The sequence below is a fragment of the Panthera tigris genome, chromosome B3 (assembly GCF_018350195.1).
Source record: "Panthera tigris isolate Pti1 chromosome B3, P.tigris_Pti1_mat1.1, whole genome shotgun sequence".
In the NCBI taxonomy this organism is placed as follows: Eukaryota; Metazoa; Chordata; class Mammalia; order Carnivora; family Felidae; genus Panthera; species Panthera tigris.
Genome location: NC_056665.1, coordinates 59,455,291 through 59,482,292, shown reverse-complemented (window position 1 = coordinate 59,482,292; position 27,002 = coordinate 59,455,291). Strand labels below are relative to the sequence as shown.

The following is a 27,002-nucleotide window of genomic DNA, read 5'->3' as shown; positions in this document are numbered from 1 at the left end:
CGCCTCAGCCCCGCCCCGCGCTCCGGCCACTCGGCGGTTACCAGCTGGTCCCGCCCGCCCGACGCAGGCGCCACGCAGCCAATCGGAGGCTGCCACACTGCGGCCCGAGCCGGGCTGGGGGGTTGGGACCTCCGGCTGCAGGTCCGCCTGGGCCAGACGCGCGAGCGCAAGCAGAGGGTGCGTGGTCGCGGCCGGCCTTTGCAGTCCCCGCCGAGCCCCGACCCTCCCGGCCGCCCCCAACCTCACCTCGTCGCCATGCGCCCCCGCTGCCGAGCCCTGTTCCCGGGCGTGGCGCTGCTATTCGCCGCGGCCCGTCTCGCCGCCGCCTCCGACGTGCTGGAACTCACTGACGACAACTTCGAGAGTCGCATCTCGGACACGGGTTCTGCGGGCCTCATGCTCGTCGAGTTCTTCGCCCCTTGGTGAGGCCACTAAGCCGGGGCGTGGATGGGAGGGAGAGCCGGGCTGGGCCGGGGGCGAAGGCGCGGGAACGGTTGGGCCTACGCAGCGCCGGCGCCCTCCCACCATTCCAGCAGGCCTCTCTGCAGCCGGCAAATTTCCCACCTCCGGGGGGCCGCGCTGCCTTGCCGAGAGAGAAGTCGGTGCTGATCGCCTAGGAGCAAGATCCGGGAAGGAAACCCGAAGGCCCCATTCACGCAGGGCCACATCCTTACCTCCGTGCTCTTGCGGCACTTCCTATTTGCAGAAGGTTTAACCACCTCCTACCCCGCTTAGATTGGTATCTTTACAGTTTCTGGGTGAGTCAGTGTTAATGCTCTGCGTCCTACAAATGAGGCATCCCAAGGCCTTATGCTGGAAGCGAACGTTTCACCAAGTGCAGAGGCCCTGGGCCCCCAGAGCACTTCCTTTCTTCTTGCCCCACGTCCCGCAGCCATTGGTTTCTAGCCAAGGTCACTCAGTGGCTGCAGAATGGTCATAAGTGCTTTCTTGAGGCAGGCAGTTATTTTGTCCCATCGCATGGTGCACACTTTTTTCATTAAGCTAATCACATCTCAGCACCAGCAGAATCCCATCCAAAAAAAAAGTAGGTAAAAAGAATCATTTCATCAGAATCTGTCTGAAGTGTCAATTTTAATTAGAATTTCTGAAAAATGCCGTGAAAGACTCCAGTGAGAAAGTAACCACTGTGGGGAGAAGTAGTCCACTTCAGGGTGATATAACTGAACAAGGGTGTAAACTCCTTAGGATACAACTAACTCAAAAAGTTGGGGGTAGGGAGAGACAGTGTTGCATCCACACGACTCCTGAAACAGAATGCTACGGGCACCAGTGACAGTCAACAACAAAGTTTATTACAATGAGAGGCAAGGCCGACCGATCGGGACCAACACTCTTGATAAGAGTGCGGCCCCGAACAGCCGGGGTACAGAGTTTTTATAACCGATCATATCGTTTTATCATCACCTGGGAACAGAACAAAGAAACAATTTCCAGATGAGTTAGAAACAGTTGCCTAATGAGGTGTTTACTTTAGACTTTCTGCCTCTAAATTGCAACCAGTGGATCTCCTTGACCCTGCCTCTGATGCTCTTTTCTTTGAACTTTTGCTTCCTTAATTGGTGAAGCCTAATTTACAAGAGTATGAGGCGTAATTTATAAGAGTAAAGCAAGGCTGTTATCTCTTAACCTTCAATGTCAACACAAAGCTGTTATTTTTCAAGCTAAGCATTAGCCCTACACTACAATTTAACCCTTACAACAGCAAATAGGATTTCTGGCCAAGTAGACCGGAATGTTTTCGTTTGTTTTTAAACTCCCAGATCTTTCCCACAGAGAGCCATGATTAATTTAAAACTTGGGATGGCTCAATATATCCATACTAATTACAGTACTTGATTTTTTATCTCCTCCTGCCACAATATCATTAGTTAAAAACGAATTGTATTCAAAAGTGTCAGTAAAACAAAGTTGGTGTGTAACTTCTGACTGGTTCTTCACTCACCAAGGGCTGGGCTGACCTGCTGAGGGTAAAGTCCTGTAATGAAGACCACCTGAACCAGAAAGATGTGTTAGAGGCAACAGATTTTGTGTCCAGGACATCCGTGTGGTTAACTGGTAGTACTGATTACAAATCATATGTGCTCTTTATACATCTCCAGAAGTCACATTCTCCCTTAGAAACAGCTCTTCACAATCAATTAAGCATGCTGTTAACTTTGAAGGGGTGTAACTGTACTTAGAGTGACAGGATGGGGTTGTAATCAGAACTGGGTGGTGCTTCTGTGACTACAGGGGTCAACATAGAGTGAATTACTGCAGAATAGTGGGCTATGAGACTATTAGTTTAAAGCAGGTTTTTTTTTTTTTTTTTTTTGATTGAAGGTATTCTTTCCTAATTTAAATTGTTGTATCTGCTTCCCTAAAAACTGCATATCCTGTCATGCACTAAACTATCCCCCAAATTGGGTGGATCTCTGCTGTGGTGTTTGCTTTTAATTGGTCTAGAAGGTAAGGTCATCCTCCACAATGCTGGCAGGAAGAATCAGTTTTCTGAATGACTAATTTGGAATCAAGGAAGTCTCGTGTTGATCATGTCCTTATTTCTTCACATTCAACTTTTTATTTATTAATACTTCAGCTGGAAATATTTTCTGACTGCTGTATTCCTGTGTACAGATCAAGAGAGCTAGCTCACAAGTTAGATAGGAACAGTTAAAGAATCCTTATTGAAACTAAATTGACCTATTTTGAGCAAGTTTTTCATCTCCTTTGTTTTTGGGTATTTTTTGCACTTTCATTTTGTAGTGAAAGTGAAAGATTTCTTTGCGGTTGAGTTTATAGACTGATATTTCCATTATGGAGTTAATCGTCTGTAGTTTGTAAGAATGGGAGTATCCAGATTTCTCTGGGGAAATAAATAGCACTATTTAAATGTGATAATATCTGAAAATTTATTGATGATTTCTGAAAACTTACTGATCAGCATTAAGTTTTAAGTCCTCAACATCTACTTATGTTGTAGATTTGTGCCTTGCCATCTAGGACGGTAGCATTCAATGATATTTGATATACAGCATTTCTGGAGTACATACAGAAAAAGACCATATGGATAGCATAAAATGGAGTATTTTTTTGTACATGCCGATTCCTTTATTTGGAATTCCTGGTATACCTGCCCCCCCCAAATTGGTCTTTTCAAAAAGATTTAGCTCAAAAGTTACTTTTTCCTTGAACAACTAACTGGTTGCTCCTGCCTTTCTGTTGGGACCTAATAATACACCTAATATCACCCTTTCCAGACAGGGAAAGGACTACATCAGTTTTTCTGTCAGAGACCTTTATCAAATGAAGTAATGATTGCTGAGTGAATATATGTGGGGATTTATTATTAACTGCTAGATACCATCCCTGAAGGTGATGGAATTGTTTGTGTTTTAATACTGTCTAGGGTTGGGTGAAAGAAGTAGTGGTTAATCTTGATGTTCACCTTCAAACTCCACCTGAATTCCATTCCTCGTGAATTTGAAGAAGGCAGTCTCCTCCAGTCTCTTTGGAATTTGTTAAACAGGTCCTTCCTTGGGGGCATTTGATGACCTTATGGATGCAGCCAATGCTAAGGGCAGTGGGTTTCAGTTGCAGCCTTGCCACTTACATACCTCCCCATAACCCTGGTTTACTCCCAGATTGCTGGAGGAATCATTCAGTTGAGTCCCAGGGTGGGGCCCAAGCATACAATCTTTCTAATGCACCCCCCCATGGATATTTTTTATATGCATCTGTGTTCGTGAGTTTGTGTGTTGAGACCCACTGGTCTGGTCTAATTATTTCATGCTATTTTTTCTCTTCAAATGTTTTCAGATGGTTGAGGTGAAACTATTCCTAAATCTGTTGCCTCAGCCTTCTTGATAATTGCATATTCAACAGAAATCTCTCTTCTCTTTTTTATGTTCTCATTGCTGTCACTCTGGTCCAAGTTTCAGTGTCTGCCATGTGAAATATATTATCTTCTAGGTGACTTTTATTCTTATCTGTACTTTCCCCCTTTCTTTCTATATATTGCTGACGGATGTATTCTTAATACAAATAACACATTATCTCTTAACAACAACAACAAAAAAACCCTTCGGAGTTCTCTAAATGTATCATTTTTACTAGTAGTTTTACCTTTGCTCTACTATTCCCCTTATCTAAAATACCCCAGGACAGGTCCTAGCTGAAGCATTAAATCCTTAAAGGCCCAGATCCAATTCTCACTCCCTTTAACAATTTTTTTTCCTATCTTGGAACTCTTACTATGTTCCCAAAAGCCTGAATTTCTCAGATAAATTGTTTATTTTATTAGATTAGTTAGAATTTATATATTTTCATTACAGTCCAGGTACGTGAGTTATGCAATATAAAAGGAATACAGAGGAGTGCCTGGGTGGCTCAGTAGGTTGACCATCCGACTTTGGCTCAGGTCATGATTTCACAGTTCGTGAGTTCGAGCCCTTCGTCGGGCTCTGTGCTGACAGCTCAGAGCCTGGAGCCTGCTTTGGATTCTGTGTCTCCCTCTCTCTGCCCCTTTCCCGCTCATGCTCTGTCTCTCTGTCTCTCAAAAAATGAATAAATGTTAAAAAATTTTTTTTTTTAATAAATAAAAGGAATACAGAAAATGTAATGAGTAATACCATATTTCAGACACACCTAAGATGCCACTGATTGTGAGAGGAATCTTTATTTTATGTCTCACAAAGAAGGAAATGCTACCGTTGAAATTATGACGATTGCAGGGCACATGCCAATTTCAGATACAGTAAAATATGCATCCATGAAATATAGGGAATACCGTTTATTCACCACCCAGTCTAAAAATTAAAGCCAGTATAGTCAAAGCCTCTGGTACATCCCTTCCCCATCTTATGTACTCCCCTATCCTGAATTTGGTGTTTATCATTTATCATACTTTTAGTAAATATGTGACACTAAGGAACATCTAATATTACAGTCTTTTTTTTTTTTTTTTAAGTTTATTTTTAAGAGCGAGAGGAGAGAGAGAGAATCCCAAGCACTGGCAGTACAGACCCCGATGCAGGGCTTGAACCCATGAACCATGAGCTCATGACCTGAGCCAAAGTCAGATGTTTTAAACAAGTTTTAGGGGTAAAATGCTTCCAAGTTATTTATCCATCAATTAATAAAATAAATTTTGAGAGTATTGGCTCTGAAATCTATCAGGTTAAGTGTTTTCCACGTTTCCTTCTGTTTTCTAATTCTGTTTTTGCTCTCTATGGGGAGGTTACAGAACTACCGTACCTTCTCAAAGGGCCTGTGCAGCCCACTGGGTTTTGAAGAGATGATTTATAGTTGGTACTAGCTACACCCTGAGGAGAAATCTCTCCCTCTCCCCCTGTTGCATATACAGTGTGCCCGAGGGACTGTTAGGACTTCCCAGGCATAGGAGCAGGTGTTTCTGATGGCCCTCTGAGAAAATATTCTGACAGTGCTTTATCCTCATCACTTCTTACAGTCAGATGAATTGTGTAGCTGTAAACATGGGACTTGGCATCTTAAGTATGTCATTCTAATGCTGTGTTGAAACTTGGTTGATAAGAAAAAGAGGCTCCCCAACAGCTGCTGAAGTATCTATTTATAGAAAATGAGTGCCTTTTGGGCCTCATTCTGCTACCCCCTCAAACTGGGTTTCTGGACAAAGGGATTCCTATTGAAGGAATGGAGAAAAAGTACTTGATGGTGATTCTTAAAGAGTTAATACCATACTTGAAACCTTATATACAAGTTTTCAATCACTCTATTTTTAAGAACCACTGTGCTGATTTCCCAAGGGGGGAAAAAAATGTACCTTCCTTTGGGAAATACTACCAGGGATGGAATTGTTCATGTCTTGCCCATCATTTTATCTTCATTAATTACTTTGAAAGGCTTGAGCCCTTTCTTTCCCTCTTTAATGTGGGTTGTAATTCTGACTGTAGTTTTCAGGGCTCTCTTTTTTTTTTCTTTTTTTCTTTTTTTCTTTTTTTTTTTAAAGAGAGAGCACACATGAGCAGGGGAGAGGGGCAGACGGAGAGAGAGAATGTTAAGCAGGCAAGCAGGCTCCGTGCTCAGTGTGGAGCCCAATGCATGGCTCAATCCCATGACCCTGGGATCATGACCTGAGCCAGAATAAAGAGTCGGATACTTAACTGACTGAGACACCCAGGTGCCCCTCAGTTATACTTTTAATTGAGAAGAAAATAGATGGCTGCTCTGAACTGAGCCAGTCCTACAGAGTCAAACTCAGGTTAGGGATCGTACCTTTACCTTGTGAGAACTCTGGTTACTCTATCAGTAATGAATGTTGTTCAGGTGATATTTTTGCTTTTGGAAGCAGCTACTAGTTCAAAAGTAGTATTATAGTTTGAGATTTTTCCTAGAGAAATGTTGACAATCTTGAAGGATTAAACTAAGAATTTCGTTTTTTTTTGTTTTTTTGTTATATTTATATAGGTGTGGACACTGCAAGAGGCTTGCCCCTGAGTATGAAGCTGCAGCAACCAGATTAAAAGGAATAGTCCCATTAGCAAAGGTGAGTATAGACAGATTCTTCATTAAAGAAAATTAATTATTTTAAATAATAGTTTATAAAATTAACATTCATTTTCTTTACTCTTAGGTGCTAAGAAGAGAGAACACTAGTTTCTGGGCAAATACACAACTATTGTATTAATTTTGGTTTTAAAAGATTAAAAGTAGTGAAACTAAGGGAATTACTGGCATAAGAAGTAAAGTATATGGTAAATAAGACTTAAGGGGCAAATATAGAAAGTAAAAATATAGTAGTCAAGGTTACAGAAAAATTATTAAATAAATGAGTTCCCTAAACTACCTTATGATATTCACAGTGACTGGAATAGGAAAATGACAAGGTGCTATAAGTATGTAACTAACTGGTCAGCTATAAACTCGGTATTTGCTTTTGCAATCAAAATAATGCTTCTAGAGTTTGGCCATTATTACAGCAAACCCATAGTTGCTCCACTGTAAAAGCTCACATCTTGGCCAGTCTCAAATAAATAGTTCATGCATATATACAACTGTTTTTGGAAATTGCTTTTGATCCTGATGTTTCTATGGCGATTTGCCATAGGGGGGAAAAAGTTGAGTCATGATTTAATTCCTGTCTTGTGTGGCTATAGCCTGTGTTACTATGGACACATTACTTTTAAACCTCAGTTTATGTTATTGGGACCATACCTCAGGTCTTGTGAAGAGTAAAAGAAATAACATATGCAAAGTGCCTAATGCATAACCTACTTTAGAGTAAGTGGTTAAATAGGAGTTGTTTTCCTTCTTCTTAATAGGCCTCACTAGATCTGTCTTGTTATCGGTCAGCCCATATTCAAACTAGCATATTAAGTATTGACACCTTTGCTAAAACTCTAGATGATTTGCCAAATTAAATTATACTCCACCCCCCCCAAAGGGTACATCCATACATCCCCTTGATAATCATCATTATCAAAGTAAGATGCTATTATTAATTTAAGTGATTTATCCCTCGTGTATTTTTTTTTTTTTTTTTTTAATGATTACCTATTTTTGAGACAGTGCAGTCAGGGGAGGGGCAGAGAGAGGGGGACAGAAGATCCGAAGCAGGCTTTGCACTGACAGCAGTGAGCCTGATGTGGTACTTGAAATCATGAATCACAAGATCATGACTTGAGCTGAAGTCGGATGCTCAGCTGACAGGCGCTCCCTCTAAGGCAGAAAAAAGGCCGAGACCGCTGCTATAAATAATAGAGACTTCGAAGTCAGATTTTAAATAGTCATTTGTGCATTTTGTAGGAAGTCCAGCAATCTAAATTTTAATGAATTCTTTAGGTGGTTCTGATCCAGCTAGCCCAGCACCAGTCTGCCCTTAAAATCTAATACTCTGTGGCATGTGTGTGAAGAATTGCTTGATCCTTTTATGATTTGACCAGTCTTAGTATTGGGGGAATATAGGAGGAGCCTGCAACAGGCATCTGGATAACAGATGGTTCATGTATTTTAATCTTTAGGTTGATTGTACTGCTAACACGAACACCTGTAATAAGTATGGAGTCAGTGGATATCCAACCCTGAAGATATTTAGAGATGGTGAAGAAGCTGGTGCTTATGATGGGCCCAGGACTGCCGGTAAGAATTTTGGATTACGTTCTGGAAACTGAATTTGTTAAGTGCTCTGTTTTTTGTAGTGGGAACATGATATTTTTCTATATAACATAACTTTCAGTCTTAAAAAATCCTCCTAAGAGGTCAGTTTGGTATCTAAAAAAGACTTCTCTAAATGAACATTATATAAGTAATATAGAAAATACTTGAACTTGGGGGTGCCTGGGTAGCTCAGTCAGTTAAGTGTCTGACTCCAGCTCAGTCATGATCTCACAGTTCGTGAGTTCGAGTCCCAGGTTGGGCTCTGTGCTGACAGCTCGAAGCTTGGAGCCTGCTTCGGATTCTGTCTCCATCTCTCTCTACCCCTCCCCCACTCACACACTGTCTCTCTCTCTCTCTCTCAAAAATAACATTAAAAAAAAAAGAAAATACTTGAACTTGAGTTAGGAGGTCTACTATGCAGTTTCTCATTTGACATATTTTTTGAATACTTCCTTGGTGCCAGATATTCTAGGTATAGTAGGTGCTCTGTATTTGTTGATAAACAAAACAGACAAGGTTCCTACTCTAATGGTGCTTACATTCTGGGAAATGAAGAGAAAAGGGCAACAAACAAGTTTAAAACTATATAGAGATAACTACTTCACATCCGTTAGGATGGCTACTATCAAAAACACACACACAGAGGGGCGCCTGGGTGGCTCAGTAGGTTAAGCGTCCGACTTCAGCTCAGGTCATGATCTCACGGTTCGTGAGTTCGAGCCCCGCGTTGGGCTATGTGCTGATAGCTCAGAGCCTGGAGCCTGTTTCAGATTCTGTGTCTCCCCCTCTCTCTCTGATCCTCCCCTGTTCATGCTCTGTCTCTCTCTGTCTCAAAAATAAATAAAACATTAAAAAAAAAATTAAGAAAAAACACACACACAGAGAAAATAAGTGTCAATGAAGATGCAAAGATATTGGAACCATTGTGTACTGTTAGTATGAATATAAAATGCTATAGCTGCTATGGAAAACAATATGAAAATTCCTGAAAAAAATAGAATTACTGTGTGATCTAACAATTCTACTTCTGGATATATACCCAAAAGAATTAAGAGCAGGGTCTTGAAGGTACATATGTGCACCTGTGTTTAGAGCTGCATTATTCATGATAGCAAAAAGGTGGAAGCAACCCAAGTGTGGCATCACTGGATGACTCAACCTAAAAAATGTGGTATATTATTAATAATTATATATAAAGCATATATAATATAAAGCATTATATAATAAGCATATATAATACAGTGGAATATTACTCAGCCTCAGAAAATGAAGTTCTGACATGTGCTGTAACACGGATGAACCTTGAAGACATGCTCGGTGAGATAAACCAATCACAGAAAGACAAATACCATGATATGCCAACTTATATGAAGTTCCTAGTATAGTAAAATTCGTAGAGACAGAAAATAGAATAGTTCTCAAGGACTGTGGGGTGAAGAAAATATAGAGGTTTTTTTTTTATTTAATGAGTAGCGTTTTACTTTTGCAAGATAACAAGAGTACTGAAGAGTGGTTGTACAACGATGTGAATGTACTTACTGCCACAGAACTGTACACTTAAAAATGGTTAAGATGGGGCACCTGGGTGGCACAGTTGGTTAAGCATCTGACTCTTGATATTGGTTCAGGTCATGAGCCCAGGTTCCTGGTATTGAGCCCCACGTCGGGCTCCATGCTCATTGCAGAGATTATCTCCCTCTCCTGCCCCTCCCCCGCTCACACACATACTCTTTTTTTTTTTTTTTTTAATTTTTTTTTTTTTTAACGTTTATTTATTTTTGAGACAGAGAGAGACACAGCATGAACGGGGGAGGGGCAGAGAGAGGGAGACACAGCATTGGAAGCAGGCTCCAGGCTCTGAGCCATCAGCCCAGAGCCCGACGCGGGGCTCGAACTCGCGGACCGCGAGATCGTGACCTGAGCTGAAGTCGGACGCTTAACCGACTGAGCCACCCAGGCGCCCCCATACTCTCTTTTTAAAAAAATGAATTAAAAATGTTATTGTGTATATTTTATCACAATGAAAAATCAATGTCAATATATATGGATAAGATAAATTCAATTTGTGATAAGAGCATTAAAGGGGAAAATTAGGGGCACCTGGGTAACCCAGTCGGTTAAGTGTCCAACTTTGGCTCAGGTCATGATCATGATTCATGAATTCTAGCCCCACATCCTGCTCTCTGCTGTCAACACAGATGCTGCTTTGGGTCCTCTGTTCCCCTCTCTCTGCCCCTCCACCACTGACACGTGCCTGTGGTTCCCCTCCCCCCCATCAAAGATTTAAAAAAAAACATTGGGGCGCCTGGGTGCCTTAGTTGGTTAAGTGTCCGACTTCGCCTCAGGTCATGATCTTGCAGTTCATGAGTATGAGCCCCACGTCAGGCTCTGTGCTGACAGCTCAGAACCTGGAGCCTGTTTCAGATTCTGTGTCTCCCTTTCTCTCTCTGATCCTCCCCCGTTCATGCTCGGTCTCTCTCTGTCTCAAAAATAAATAAATGTTAAAAAAAAATTAGAAAAAAACATTAAATTTTTTTTTAAAAAGGAGAAAAATAAAACCATATGATAGTGATTGAGTTTGGGAGTACCACATCATCAGAGTTATCAGATGTAACTTTTGAGCTGAGACATGAATGCTAGGAATGAGCTAGCCTTGAGATCTGGGCCAGAGCCTTCCAAGCAGAGGGAAGACTCTAAGGTATACAAAAAGGCCCTAAGGTATAACTGAGCTTGATGTGTTCAAGGGACAGAAAAGACCATGTGGCTGGAGTGTAATTAGCATAGATGACAAATGAAGTTTGAAAGGCAAATAGGGACTGGATCCTATAGAGCCTATTATTTTTTATTTTTTTATGGTTGTTCCTACAATATTCTTTTATTTATTTAATTTATTTTTTAAATTTACATCCAAGTTTGCATATAGTGCAACACTGATTTCAGGACTAGATTCCTTAATGCCCCTTACCCGTTTAGCCCATCCCCCACTCCCACAACCCCTCCAGTAACACTCTGTTCTCCATATTTAAGAGTCTCTTATGTTTTGTCTCCCTCCCTGTTTTTATATTATTTTTGCTTCTCTTCCCTTCTGTTCATCTGTTCTATGTCTTAAAGTCCTCATATGAAGTCATATGATACTTGTCTTTCTCTTACTTAATTCTCTTAGGTAGTTCCAAATGGCAAGATTTCATTCTTTTTGATTGCCGAGTAATACTCCATTGTATATATATACCACGTCTTTTTTTTTTTTTTAATTTTTTTTTACATTTATTTATTTTTTGAGAGACACAGACAGAGCACAAGTTGGGGAGGGGCAGAGAGAGAAGGAGACACAGAATCTGAAGCAGGCTCCAGGCTCCAAGCTGTCAGCACAGAGCCTGACACGGGGCTCAAACTCACAAACCGTGAGATCATGACCTGAGCCGAAGTCGGACGCTTAACCGACTGAGCCACCCAGGCGTCCCAGTATACCACATGTTCTTTATCCATTCATCTGTCGATGGACATTTGGGCTCTTTCCATACTTTGGCTATTGTTGATATTGCTGCTATAAACATTGGGGTGCATGTGTCCCTTTGAAACAGCATACCTGTATTCCTCAGATAAATACCTAGTAGTGCAATTGCCAGGTCGTAGGGTAGTTCTATTTTTAATTTTTTGAGGAACCTCCATACTGTTTTCCAGAGTGGCTGCACCAGTTTGCATTCCCACCAGCAGTGCAAAAGGGTTCCCCTTTCTCCCCATCCTCGTCAACATCTGTTGTTGCCTGAGTTGTTAATGTTAGCCATTCTGACAGGTGTGAGGTGGTGTCTCGTTGTGGTTCTGATTTGTATTTCCCTGATGATGAGTGATGTTGAGCATTTTTTCATGTGTCAGTTGGCCATCTGGATGTTTTCTTTGGAGAAGTGTCCATTCATGTCTTTTGCTCATTTGTTCACTGGATTGTTTTTTGGGTATTGAATTTGGTAAGTTCTTTATAGATTTTGGATACTAACCCTTTATCTGATAGGTCATTTGCAAATATCTTCTCCCATTCTGTCAGTTGCCTTTTAGTTTTGCTGATTGTTTCCTTTGCTGTGCAGAAGCTTTTTATTTTGATGAGGTCCCATTAGTTCATTTTTGCTTTTGTTTCCCTCCGGAGACCTGTTCAATAAGAAGTTGCTGCGGCCAAGGTTAAAGAGGTTTTTGCCTGCTTTCTCCTCAAGGATTTTGATGGCTTCCTGTCTTACATTTAGGTCTTTCATCCATTTTGAGTTTATTTTTATGTATGCTGTAAGACAGTGGTCCACGTTCATTTTTCTGCATGTCGCTGTCCAGTTTTCCCAGCACCACTTGCTGAAGAGACTGTCTTTATTCCATTGGATATTCTTTCCTGCTTTGTCAAAGATGAGTTGGCCATACGTTTGTGGGTCCATTTCTGGGTTCTCTGCTCTGTTCCGTTGATCTGAGTGTCTCTTCTTGTGCCAGTAACATACTGTCTTGATGATTGTAACTTTGTAATACAGCTTGAAGTCCGGTATAGGGCCCTATAATTGATGATGAAAAAATATTTTGGACGGTTTTGTCTTTGTCTATCAAATAAACATGCAAATTTTACCTTTTCATGATGGAAAGCTAAGAGAAAAAAGGGATTCAGTTGGGTATTTTAGGGAGATGGAATTTCTTCAGTATGCATGATGGTTACTTATATACAAAGCTCTACATAACATGGCTGCTGCCTAACTCTCCTATCATCTCAAGATTGTTTCACCTTATTAGGACCTTTGCCCTGGTTTTGTTCACAACCCAAAATGATCTTCTGCTATGTTTGCATGGCTTGCTCCTTTTTGTCATGGAGATACTGGCTTGAATTTCACCTCCCAGAGGCTTTCCCAGGCCACCAGACCTAAGGTAGCCATCCAGTCATTTTCTTAAGACATCAACTTCTTAATTCTCTATATAGTGCCAGTTATTATATTTTTAATTGTTTATTTGGAGATTTTATTTATTATTTGGTGACTTACTTGGAGATTTACTTACACTGTAAGCTCTAGGAAAGCAGAGACCTTTGTTTATTTACTACTTTGTCTTCACCTAAGTTTTCTCACATCTAGTAGATACTCAGTAACTCTTTGTTGAATGCATGAATAAATATTTCAGCTCAACAGAGGTCATTTTTTTTTTTAATTTTTTTTTTTAAATGTTTATTTATTTTTGGGACAGAGAGAGACAGAGCATGAATGGGGGAGGGTCAAAGAGAGAGGGAGACACAGAATCTGAAGCAGGCTCCAGGCTCTGAGCTGTCAGCACAGAGCCCGACGCAGGGCTCGAACTCACGGACCATGAGATCATGACCTGAACCGAAGTCGGACGCTTAACCGGCTGAGCCACCCAGGCGCCCCTCAACTGAGGTCATTTAGCTAACACTTAAAATTTGGTATGTCTAAGCACAGAAGGAAACAAAAATTTTTTCCTGAGGTAAAAAGTGTTAAAGAATCCATGCTACCTTTCAGATTTTATTCACTTAATTTAGGGTAGAATTTGCAGTTAGAAATATTGAAATGTTTTTGTGAACTTGAACAGGTCCTAACTAAGTTATAAGTGAACCCAATTAGACTGCCACTGGTCAGCTATTCTCATTTGGGCTATAACCTAGATTTCTTAAATTTGAGAATTTCTCAGTATCTGACTAGGAGGTCGGATGTTTGGTACTTAGAATTTATTACTTGTTCATGTACTCCTCTACAAATTATGCTCTTTGCTCTCCTGCTTAATGTGGTTGCTCCGTACTCCCATTTTACCTTCCAAAGAATTTTAAATTCTTAGGAGAAAAGTAACATTTCTCATCATAGCCCCAGGTTAATGTTCTTTATAATTTATATCATGATGTAGTAATAATGATCCTCTTGAAGGCTAAATAAATATATTCAATTTCAATTAATCTTTTGATGCAACCCCTCCTATGTGAGTTGAGGAAAACATTTAAAAGGGACAAAAAAGTCCGTGACTGGAAAGAGAAGGAAAAAACATTAGAAAAAATACAGACTATTTTGTATTGAAAGGGTTAAACAGTGTAGTGTCTCAGTACTTAGAAGAGAGTACTTAGAAGAGAAAGGGGGTGAGGGGTGCCTGGGTGGCTCAGTGGTTGAGCGTCCGACTTAGGCTCAGGTCATGATCTCACAGCTGGTGAGTTCTGTCCCCGCATCAGGCTCTGTGCTGACAGCTCAGAGCCTGGAGCCTGCTTCGGATACTGTGTCTCCCTCTCTCTGCCCCTAACCCACTCACATTCTGTCCCTGTCTCTCTGGAAAATAAATAAACATTAAAAAAAATTAGAAAAAAAAAAAAAGGGAAGAAGAGAAAGGAGGTGCAAGAGGTAGAATATTATGGAGGAGGAGCACTGCCTGTTTAGCCTCTGGGCATTGTGAGCCTATGAATGGTTTTAATGGACCCCAGAAGAAAGTAGATTAATGGTCTGTCAACTAGGCTTAAGGGATAAGACGATTTTTTTGTGTTTTTGTGTTTTCTAAACTGTTTTAGTTATCTAGCCCATTTCACCTCAGTAGGGAAGTGTGATGTAGGTGGATCCTATACATGGCATAATTTCACCTATATATAGTTAAACTCTTACACAGGCTAGCCAAGTCACTGCATCTTCTGCTTGGTTTTTGTTTTGTTTTTGTTTTTTTTGCATTTTCTGCCTTTAAAATGTAAGGCTACCAGTGACTCTGCTACTTGAGAATAAGAGATATTTGCTTACTTTATTTGCAAAGTGGATGTTTCTCAGACTTAACTGCTAAGTTATCCTAGAGCTAGGTATATATCACTGAGCAAAACAGACAAGCATCCTTATGCATTTGGAATTTACTTTGTAGTGGGGAGAGATAGATGAAAACAATAAGGACAGAGTATTAATTAGATGGGTAAAAGGTGCTGTAGAGAAATATAAAGCCAGGGACAGGAGTTTAGGAGTGTTGGAGGTTGAATAGGTTTTAGTTTACAATGGGATGATCAGGGAGAGCACCATTGAGAAGATGACATTTGAGTAAAGACCTAAAGGAGATGAGAAAGGGAGCCAGGAGGATATCTGGGGAAAGAATGTTCTAGGCAGAGTGAATAACACTAATACATCCAGTACATCCTGGGTAGGAGTTATAAATACGTACAGTCTCTTTGAGGGGGTAGTTTAACCATTATAAATTCATGTACTCTTTGATCCAGTGAATCTGCTTCTAGGAATTTAACCTACAGATCTATTCAATCATGGGCAAAGTGACATTAATACAAGGTTGTTTATTGCGGGATCATTTATAACAGCAAGAAACTGGAAACAAATGTCTATCATTTGTGTCTAGTAAAATAAATTATAGTACATCCATGCGGTGAAACTCTATACAGCTATAAAAAAGACTGAGGTAGCTAGCTTTTTATGTATTTTGGCATAAATTATCTTTAAATTATATTCAATGACAAGAAAATACAAAAGAGCCTATGCATATGCTGCCATTTGGGGAGAAAAGAAAGAAAAAATATGTAATTGCTTGTTAATGCAAAATACATAGACAAAAAACTGAAACATCCTATAGGGAGGAAACTGGGTAACTAAAGACAAAGGAAGAAAACTTTTCATTGTGTATCCTTTTGAACTTTTTTTTAAGATTTTATCTTTTTATTAAAATATTTTTTTAATTTATTTTTTTGAACGTTTTACTTATTTTGAGAGAGAGAGTGCAAGCAGGGGTGGCAGGGGAACAGAGAATCCGAAGTGGGCTTTGGACTGACAGCAGTGAGCCCAACGTGGGGCTCAAACTCATGAACCGTGAGATCATGACCTGAGCTGAAGTTGGACACTCAACTGACTGAGCGACCCAGGTGCCCCAAGCCCTGAGGTCAAGAATCGCATGCTTCTCTGTCTGGCCAGGCACCCTCTTTTTGAACTTTGAATATGTGAATGATTGCGATTGCCTTCTCAAAAATTAGAAATTTGTGTTGGTATAATCTTTCATCTTATCTTTTAAGATGGAATTGTCAGCCACCTGAAGAAGCAGGCTGGACCAGCTTCCGTTCCTCTCAGGACTGAGGAAGAATTTGAGAAGTTCATTAGTGATAAAGATGCTTCTGTGGTGGGTAAGTAGCAAATATTTGATTATACAACAAAATCATCAACTCGGTTTCAAAAACCCTCTAATATCTGAGTAAACGACAAAGTTAAAACAGTTTAGGAAACCTCAAGGGCACTTGAAAAAACACCTCATAGATTTAGGTCAGCATCACTATAATGTGGAAAAAATTGGTTTTATTTGAGTGGCTTTGTGTTCTTACAAATAAAGATTTAATTTCAATTAAACACCCAAAATAGGAAAACACCTTTTTCTATAACATCTCAAATTCTGAGATTTAAACTCAATAGAGTAGTTAAGATTGAAAATAATGTTTTAAGGTGGGAGGACACTAGTAAATAATAAACCTGTTTTCATAGTAGTAGGGGATTTAGTTCTTGAGATTAAATTGCTAGGATCTGTGTATATTTATACAGCAACCTTTGCTTTCTCAGGTGTTGCGGTATCTCATTTTATCCTTAAAACAACTTGAACGAACTAAACACATTCTACATCTGGAGTGTTCTTTATTTTGTTTAAAAATGTTTTTTTTTTTTCAACGTTTTTTATTTATTTTTGGGACAGAGAGAGACAGAGTATGAACGGGGGAGGGGCAGAGAAGAGGGAGACACAGAATCGGAAACAGGCTCCAGGCTCCGAGCCATCAGCCCAGAGCCTGACGTGGGGCTCGAACTCACGGACCGCGAGGTCGTGACCTGGCTGAAGTCGGACGCTTAACCGACTGCGCCACCCAGGCGCCCCTCTTTATTTTGTTTTAAATTAATGTGTAATACATTTGACTTAAAAAATGAATTTAAACCTATAACTGTGCTTCTCTCAGTCTTATTATAATAAAACTTAACTTTCTGGCAGTAGAAGACGGTTTATAATTTAAATTTGATTAAAAGCTACTTCTTACCGTCTGGATATTACTGATTCTGTATATTTTCAAAGCGTTAACTATAAGCAGACATTTAAGAAACAGGTAGGTTTTTTGGGGTGCCTGAGTGCTTAGTCGGTTGAGCATCTGACTTCAGCTCAGGTCGTGATATCACAGTTCATGGGTTCAAGCCCCACATCGGGCTCTGCGCTGACAGCTCAGAGCCTGCAGCCTGCTTCGGCTTCTGTCTCCCTCTCTCTCTGCCCCTCCTCTGTGCTCTGTCTCTCTCAAAAATAAACATTAAAAAATAATAATAATAAGACCTGAACTCTGACAAATTCTCTCCCTTGACTCCCTTGGACAAACATTTTTTAAAGGGTAGGGGGAAAATTCTCTTAAGTTATTTTGTCAAATATCCTAGGTAGTCATGGCAAAGCAGGCCTAGTCCTCTTGTCTATCTCACTTGGCTTATTTGTAAATAGAATTAAGGTTATGGAAAAAAATTTTTAAGTTTGAATATGTTTCAATACTGTTTCTTCCTGGTGTTTGACACTTTTTGTACAGGTTTTTTCAAGGATTTATTCAGTGATGCTCACTCTGAGTTTCTAAAAGCAGCCAGCAACTTGAGGGATAACTACCGATTTGCACACACCAATGTGGAGTCTCTGGTGAACAAATATGATGATAATGGAGAGTAAGTGACTGAGTTGACTATCTTTGTAGATTTCTGTACCAAATACTAATTGTGTGAACTGGTGATTTTTAGGCCCAAAAGATTTACTGAACACTTGCTAGGCATTAAGCCAACTGCTAGAAACTATTGCTGCCTTTGAGGTCCATCTAGTAGAGGGAGACAGTGAATATGTAAAAAAATGTAAGTGTCAAGTGGGCAAGTGTCAAGTGTTATAGACATATTCAGGGCATGCGGGAAGAACAGAGGGAGTGATTTTTTTCTTTGATGATGGGGAGTAGTATCAGAAAAAACTTCTGGGGAACCTGAGTGGCTCAGTTGGTTAAGCATCTTGCTCTTGATTTCAGCTCAGGTCATGATCTCACAGTTCGTGAGACTGAGCCCTGGGTTGGGCTCTGCGCTGATAGTGTGGATACTGCTTGGGATTCTCTCTCTCCCTCTCTCTGTCCTTTCCCATTCCCTTTCACCCCTCCTTCTCCCTCTCTAAATAAATGAATGAATGAATGAATGAATAAATAAATAAACTTTAAAAAAAAAGGAAGAGAAAAAACTTCGTAGAGGACATAATTCTTGAGGTATGTTTTGAAAGATAAGTTTTGGCAGTTGGAATAAAAATTATTCTAGATTTAAAGAAAAATTTATATCAGATAGAGCAGCAGGAGTGAAGGCCCCAGGTAATGAAATAATTTAGGAATGTTGAGATCTGTAGTACTGCTGGAGTATCGTTTGTAAATGATGTCATAGTGAAAGATCAGAAACCAAATTATAGAAGACTTTGGAAATGCATACAAAAGAATTAAAAACAATTTTTTTTACTGTTTATTTTTCATTTTTGAGAGAGGCAGAATACAAGCGGGGGAGGGGCAGAGAGAGAGGGAGACACAGAATCTGAAGCAGGCTCCAGGCTCTGAGCTGTCAGCACAGAGCCTGATGCGGGGCTCAAACTCAAGAACTGCAGGATCATGTCCTGAGCCGAAGTTGAATGCTTAACCAACTGGGCCACCCATGTGCCCCAAGTACACACAAAATAATTTTTATTTTATCTTTTAGACATTTCAGAGCCATTAAAGGCTTTGAGCTGGTGAGTAATGTGATTTTGTATTTCAGAAGAAAAGTTGCTGGAACCCATGTGATGATGGTTTGAAGGGGGAGAAATGGCAAGGGAGTCAGAGTCTAAACTAAGTGTGATCTCTCAGAGACTAAATTAAGGCAGCATTAGGGTCACGGAGAAGAAGGAGAGAGTATAGAAAATATAAACGTTAGGATTTAGTCCCTAGCCGTGTGTGAAAAGAGGAAAATCTAGAGTGAGTCTAGGTCTTTAAAAACTTGGATGACTGGGTCAACCATAGTTATCATCGAGCTAGTAAAGATGAATAGTAACAAATTTAAATATGAAGGGAATGATGATGAGTTCCTTTTGGCACAGTGAGTGTGAAGTTTTTGAGACAACCATGTAGTGAAGATCCAGTAGACAATTGGATGATTGAGACTAGAATTCAGGAAAGGTTCTGAACTAGAGATAAACATTTATGGATCAAGCACACGTAAATAATTACTGAAACCATGAGACTAGAAGAGATCACTCAGGGTGAGCATATAAAGAAGAAAGGTGTGCCAAGAGCTACTGTTATTGATTTATATTTAACAAACTATGTAGTGTTTACTGTGTGCTATTTACTGCTAACTCAATCTTCCTAACAACTGGTGAGACACATCTGTTATTATCCTCATTTTATAGAGGAGAAAGTATTCAAAGAGGTTAATTTCCCTAGCTTCACAGTAGGTAAATGTCAGAACTAGGATTTGAACCTAGAAAGTCTAGATGCAAAGTTGTAAGCTTGACTAACTTCTAGATTAAGACATACCAGGTCTGTAAATGAATGTGGAGCCACCTGTGGGTCATTAAGCACTTCACCCATTAGTCTGTTAACCATAGATGTATTTATTATGGCTGCCTTTAAAGTGGCCTATCAGCTTCTGATTAGAAGTCTTACTGAGAAGACCTTACATGAAAGGGGTCTTAAGGTCATCACGTGTACACCAAGGTCATAACATCATTAAAGAGTGTATTTGGAATTGTTGGATTTCTATTTTGGGGGGAATAACTGCTCTGAAGTTTGTAACTACACTAAAAAAAAAACAAATCTTAGCCCTGTTCACATTTTTGTTTGCCCAGCATGTTTGTATTAGGTTCCCTTTTGTTATGTAGTTTCCCTGTGTGCTATAAAATGCCTATGTTTTAATTAACATGAAGTCTGTGGTTAATACTGGAAGAGTGAGAGTGGGATATAAGGAATTAAAGGTGCTGACACCTAGGGGTGCCTGGGTGGCTTAGTTAAGTATCTGACTTCAGTTCAGGTCATGATCTTGTGGTTTGTGAGTTCGAGCCTTGTGTTGGGCTCTGTGCTGACAGCTTACAGCTTGGAGCCTGCTTCAGATTCTGTGTCTCCCTCTTTCTGCTCCTACCCTGCTTGCACTCTGTCTCTCTCTCTCTCTGTCTCAAATATAAACATTAAAAAAATAAAAATTCTAATAAAGGTGCTGACACCTAGCAAAAAACAAGTGATAAAATTCTGTGTGGGTGTATGTGCAGTGTGGGGAGGAGGAATGAATGACGGTGAACCTAGAGGTGAGAGATTAGTAGTTAAAATAGTGGTATTTTCTGGGAAAGGTGATACTTGATATAAACCTGTGACTCAGACCAAATTGGGTTTTAGTTTTAGCAGAACAAGTTTAGAAATTAAAGAAGGAATTTGTTTCAAGTGTTCAGTGGAGTGAGGAAAGCTGGTTTAGGTAGAGGGGCAAAATAGTACCAGCAAGAAAAAAAGTGGTAAAACTTGGTTTATTGGGATAGAGAAGTCTAGGACAGGATGAACTCAAGCTAAACATTACTTATAATTGTATACCCACCTTTGGAATTTTTCAGCTGGAAGGAATCTTAAAGGTATTTTCTGTAGTGAAATAATTCTCTATGTGGGAAAGCAGGGCAAGTTACCTTCCAGTAAGAGCAAGCTCTGCTTTATTGTGCATCTTGGAATTTGGGGGTAAGTTGGGTTCTGTTACTATTTTTAAAGGTTTGGAAATTAATCCTCTACTCTAACCCCCTTAAATCCCTTTTTGCATTGATGGAAAAACTGAAGCCCAAAAGGATTCCATTGATCATGGTGGGGCTAGAATTAGAACCACAGTCTCCTAACTTTCCAACTCAAGGTTTATTAAACTATATCCAATTATTGCACTTGAGATTAAGGTGGTTAGCCAAGTCTGTGGTCATGTTGCCAAGTCTGTGGTCCCAGAAAAGAGTCCTTATGTGCTTAAATGGTGACAGTAAAAGCAGCAAGAGTAGATGGTCTGAGCTTTAAATAAAAGATTGAAGACTGTTCTCCTGCCTACCTACTAATACCTTCTTTTTAAGGGGTATCACCTTGTTTCGTCCTTCACATCTGATGAACAAATTTGAGGACAAGACTGTGGCATATGTAGAACAGAAAATGACCAGTGGCAAGATTAAAAAATTTATCCAAGAAAACATGTGAGTACCTTGGTTGGGATTTCTTGGCTTCATTTTAGTTTGCTTACCTCACTTATTAAGCAGACCCACATTTTGGATTAAATAGCCTCATTCAAAGGATTGAACAATAATAGTTGAAGTTTATATTAAAGCAGTAATGTGTGGAACCTAGAACTCTTAGAGGGTATATTGTTCTGTACTTTTCTTTACGTTGAATTTTCTTTTGCTTTTCTAAGTGCTATCAGTTACTTTGTGATAATTCCATAACCTAGCTGAACCTGCCAGATTTGATAATGGATTATTTATTTCAGTTTTGGTATCTGCCCTCACATGACAGAAGACAATAAAGATTTGATGCAGGGGAAGGACTTACTTGTGGCTTACTATGATGTGGACTATGAAAAGAATGCCAAAGGTTCCAACTACTGGAGAAACAGGTAATAAGGATAATTTTTCCCTTTCATAAACAAGTTTGCCTAATATATAAACACTTTCTTCTAAATATCCTCTTACAGTGTATGATGTCACAGCCAATTAGAATGGGAACAGTTGGCTCCCAAAAACCACATTTAAAGCTGTTAAGGACAAATAACATAAACTATTTACATAATCTGTTGGGCATATCTTCCATAGGTATTCCTTTGCCTGTGACATAGTTGATTCCTAACCTCCCAGTAAAAATGCAAACGTGATCTAGAATTTGTTTAAAATATTGTGCCTATTTGCCCATCAAGATTCTTAGAGCATTTTACCCTTATAAATTTTTTCAGATCAGTCGTTATGCCTGCAATATTTTAGTTATATTACAGTATAACAAGATTCATTGGGAATGGACTATTTGGTACCACCAGTTTGGCAGTGAAATTCAGTAAGACCTAACAGTGTACCATGATTCTGTGTCAGTGGCCAAGAATGTAGTTTAGACTGATTCCAGAGGGCTGGTGGACTGTAAAATTTAGTCTTTGCTTTCTAGCTTCTTGATTTCAGAAGTGGTTTACCACCATGATAATAAATCTTGGTGTAAATATGTCTTATTTCCCACAGAGTGATGATGGTAGCAAAGAAATTCCTAGATGCTGGAAACAAACTCAGCTTTGCTGTAGCTAGCCGCAAAACCTTTAGCCATGAACTTTCTGATTTTGGCTTGGAAAGCACTGCTGGAGATATTCCTGTTGTTGCTATCAGAACTGCAAAAGGAGAGAAGTTTGTCATGCAGGAGGAGTTCTCGTGAGTTACAAGTTAATGTGGGTTTGGGAGTGGATTCTGCAAAGAAATGTAAAGCCTTTTACGCTACTGAGAATTTATAAAGAAGAACGTTAGAATGTGAAGATAGGTCTTCTAGCCAAGACGTATGATTGTCATTTTTCTTAGTTAATTTTAGGGACTTTAAGGATCACAATCCTTAATAAATTCTGAAAATTAGCAAAAGGATGGCAGCTTGGAATACTTACATGATTGTTTCTACCTTGCTATTAAAAATAGTACATCGAGAACATTGAATGGTCTCTTGAGATTGATGTAATTTCAAACCATTGCAACCCCCTCTCATCCCTGTAAAATGTCTTTTATTCTTTGAATACTTACTGGCCTAAAGTGAACTCAGGGAATGGAAATATCTTAAAACCCCACAAAATTAGGACTTTTCACTTTCTGAGACTTGGAGAGAAAAGTCTTCCTTGTGAGGAAATCAGTAAAACAAGATACTGTAAATAGGTGGTATTTTTCAGAGCAAAAAAGACCTGACCTGGTTCTTCTGCAGAAGTGACTTTCCAGAAAACCAGTGTTTTCTTCCATCTCTGACCTTTCTGATTCACAAAGAATATGCTACAAATATAGGAGGTGGTTGGGTTTTTTGTTCAGTCAGTAGATCTGCATATTGAGAGATAAGGTCCTCCTGTTTTTAACTTCCAGTTTCTAATCTTGAAACTGGAGCTAGAATATGAAACTAAAAAATTGCTTTTAATCCTCTCAATAGAAGATTAACAAACCTGACCCTTGTCTTTCAATTGCAGACGTGATGGCAAGGCTCTTGAAAGATTCCTGCAGGATTATTTTGATGGCAACCTGAAGAGATACCTGAAGTCTGAGCCCATCCCAGAGAGCAATGACGGGCCAGTAAAGGTGAGGTGCCCATAGCTTCACCAAGGCTCTAAGCAGCTGCCTCTCCTCATTGTCCCCCGATCTTAGTTTTATTGAGATATAATTGACTCTCCTCATTTCTTAACCGACTGAGCCACCCAGGTGCCCCTTCTTCTCGTTTCTCATATTCCAAAAATGCTTCGTCTAAGTGAAGACCTTGTTGGCTGTCATGTTTTTGGTTTTGTTTGTCCTCCTCTCCCTGAGTCATAAAATAAGCATTGGCAGAGCTCATGATGCTCAAGGGGCAAGAGTATAAAATCTTCATAGAATTTATTTTGAGAGAGAATGTGCACAAGTGGGGAAGGGGCAGAGAGAGAAAGGGAGAGAGAGAATCCCAGGCTCCACTGAGCATGGAGCCCAATGCGAGGCTCAGGCTTATGGCCATGAGGTCATCACCTGAGCTGATATCCAGAGTCAGACACTTAACCGACTGAGTCACCCAGGTGCCGGCTTCATAGAATTTTTGTTAGTATTTATATTAGAACTAAGTTACTCTTCAGGGTAGAGCAAGCTAACCTCTAAGAATAGTTTTGAGATTGTTGCTTTGAGATTAAGGAAGGGTTGGGTAGCACTTATTTCCTATGACTTACTGAACAAAGTTTGACAGGTGACAGACCTGGGAATGAGTTGTTTCTGGAAAATGGTCAGAAACATCTTTAATATAGTCTGTAGATGCTATTTGGGTTTCAGTGACATATTTTCAGGGACAACACAGCACATTTTGATAGGGTTTAGGTGCAGAAACAAATACAGCATGTGGTGAATTTTTATTCTTCATCTTGCCTTACCAACTAGAGAATCTTTGGTGTATTCCAGGTAGTGGTAGCAGAGAATTTTGATGAAATAGTGAATGATGAAAATAAAGATGTGCTGATTGAATTTTATGCTCCTTGGTGTGGTCACTGTAAGAATCTGGAGCCTAAGTATAAAGAACTGGGAGAGAAGGTAAGTCTGAACCATATTCTGAAGATAAATATTGAGTTGGGAAGTTGACACATAATTCAGCATTGGCTAGTTACCCTAATTAATTCAGTACCTGTGTCCTGGTAGATTTTTTTTTTTTTCCAGCTGTCTACTCTTTATTTTCTCCTGGCTGACCCGCTAGTGTCTCTAGCCTGTGCAGTGCCTCAGATACCTGTTTTTGATATTCCACTCCTTAGACTCAATCTAGATTGTGGTTAAAAGTATCCAGGCTTCTGAATTTTGGTAATGGCGTGTATGAATCCATTATGTTTCCCTTGTAATGTCTTATGGAAGTCAGGTAATTTTGAAGGTAGCTATAAACAGAGTCTTAATATGTAGAAACCAAGAGAGAAATGGATGCCTTTGGAAAGCTAGATATTATGTAAAGTGTCACTACACTTCCTACTGGAGCAGAACTTATCCAGGTGTTTAAAAATGAGGTTATTTTAAGTGTTGATTTGACTAAGTGTCCCTTGGTCACCAGAAACTTTAAAGGTCTAACCTTTTTTATTAACAGCTCAGAAAAGACCCAAATATTATCATAGCCAAGATGGATGCTACAGCCAATGATGTGCCTTCTCCATATGAAGTCAGAGGGTAAGTAGATTAAAAGCTAATAAAAGTGTCTAGGCAATTGATAGGAAAAAGTAAGCTTGCATACCATTTATTGGGCATAGTTTAGGGAGTGGATCCCTCACTGCACTTGAGCATGGAACCAGATGCCTTTTTGGCTTAGAGTTCTGCTGCAAGGGTCCACATGACTGGCACAGATTTGTGAGCTTTGATAGGATGTAACCTAGCCACTGATAGAGAGTGGTATCTGGTCAGAAATAGAAATCATGAAGAGAAGTTATTCCCAGAAAGTTATTGGGGAAGTATATGTTGGACTTACCCTGGAATGTGAAAATGAGTTCACTTTTTTTTTTTTTTTTACCCAGTTTTCCTACCATCTACTTCTCTCCAGCCAACAAGAAGCTAAACCCAAAGAAATACGAAGTAAGTGCGTTGTCTCATCTCCCCACAGATACACACATACACATACATATTCAGTTCTTTAAATTTTACTTAACTGGAAACTTCAGTTTCATAGTCAATGTATGTGGTTGCTAACGTGCTTTTATAAACTCAAAAGTCTTCCTATTGGGGAGAAAAAATCCAGGGTTCTTTAAAAGGTTAAATTTTCAGAGTAATCTTTCTGTTTTCAGGGTGGCCGTGAATTAAGTGATTTTATTAGCTATCTACAGCGAGAGGCAACAAACCCCCCTATAATTCAAGAAGAAAAAGCCAAGAAGAAGAAGAAGGCACAGGAGGATCTCTAAAGCAGCAGCCAAACATGCCACTTTGTAAAAGGACTCTTCCACCAGAGATGGGAAAACCATTGGGGAGGACTGGGACCCATATGGGATTATTACTCTCAGGGCAGAGAGGACAGAATGGATATAATCTGAATCCCGTTAAATTTTCTCTAAACTGTTTCTTAGCTGCACTGTTTATGGAAATACCAGGACCAGTTGATGTTTGTGGTTTTGGGAAAATTATTTGTGTTGGGGGTAATGTTGTGGGGGTGGGGGGGATTGAGTTGGGGGGTTATTTTCTAATTTTTTTTGTACATTTGGAACAGTGACAATAAATGAGCCCCCTTTAAACTGTCTTTTTTCCAGGAGATAGGGAACCAAAGATTTTTTAGATCAGCACTGTCCAATAGAATTTTCTGGAATCTTGGCAATGTTCCATAATTTTCATTGTCTAACACAGGTAGTTACTGAACATTTGAAATGTAACTAAGAACTACATTTTAAAATTTCATTGATTTCAATAGTCACACCTAGAGCTACTGGCTTACCATATTGGTCAGTGCTGCTATAGAACAGCTAACTAGGTCCATAGTCATCACCTATAAATCCATTCTACCTTTCGTCATTTTCTGTCTTTACATGTTTATTGCCCAGGCCCCTGGCCTGATGACAACAACAGGTGAGGGACTTTTTTTGTTGGGTCTGTTTCAGGCCCTGCCCATACCCTAAGGATGGGTTACTGTTTACCCTTGTCATGCAACTGAGCATGTTTATACCTCCCAAGGCTAGTCTCTGCCCAAAAATGCCCTGTATGGGTGTGGCATCAGGTTGGGGTTCCATCCAAGTTGTTTCAGGAATTGCTGACACTGCTGGGTGCACCTCTCTCCCCCATAGCCCAGGTGTGGCCCATTAACTTCCTTCTCCAGTGGAACTGGGAAAGGCATATCATTCCTGGTTGTGAATAAAGCATCCACTTTCTTCTGCAACAGTGGGGGAAAAGAAGGATAGGACTGACATGATCTTTTGTTCAAATGAATTTCCCTGTTTTTTGGGTAAATCCAAATCCTATCTGTATTTAAAGTTTTTAGTACTAGATAATTCCAGATAGGAGCCCTATTTGTAGATGATCCTCAACCTCTATGGGTTGAAAAAGAGAACTTTATTCCTGTTGTAATCTCTAGCTGCAAATTATAAGATGGATTTGATAGAGCCTTAATAGCAAAATACATAGCAAGATCATCCTTGGTGCTTTGAAAAAGTAAAGATGCCTAACCATAACCTTGAAGATTCTAATACATAAGACCTGGGCTGGGA

The 27,002-nt window shown here is 39.8% G+C and overlaps 1 protein-coding gene across 1 annotated transcript; it reads left to right on the top strand.

Moving 5' to 3' along the window:
• The first annotated feature begins 104 nt into the window (after positions 1–104).
• PDIA3 (protein disulfide isomerase family A member 3) lies at positions 105–26,690 on the top strand. Its single transcript, XM_007081793.2, has 13 exons — positions 105–422; positions 6,448–6,526; positions 8,001–8,118; positions 16,130–16,237; positions 17,654–17,783; positions 21,196–21,312; positions 21,603–21,728; positions 22,336–22,518; positions 23,304–23,412; positions 24,247–24,375; positions 24,911–24,990; positions 25,332–25,389; positions 25,599–26,690. The coding sequence occupies exons 1-13, from the start codon at positions 256–258 to the stop codon at positions 25,710–25,712; spliced, it is 1,518 nt and encodes a 505-aa protein (XP_007081855.2). The 5' UTR covers positions 105–255; the 3' UTR covers positions 25,713–26,690.
• Positions 26,691–27,002: the final 312 nt, after the last annotated feature.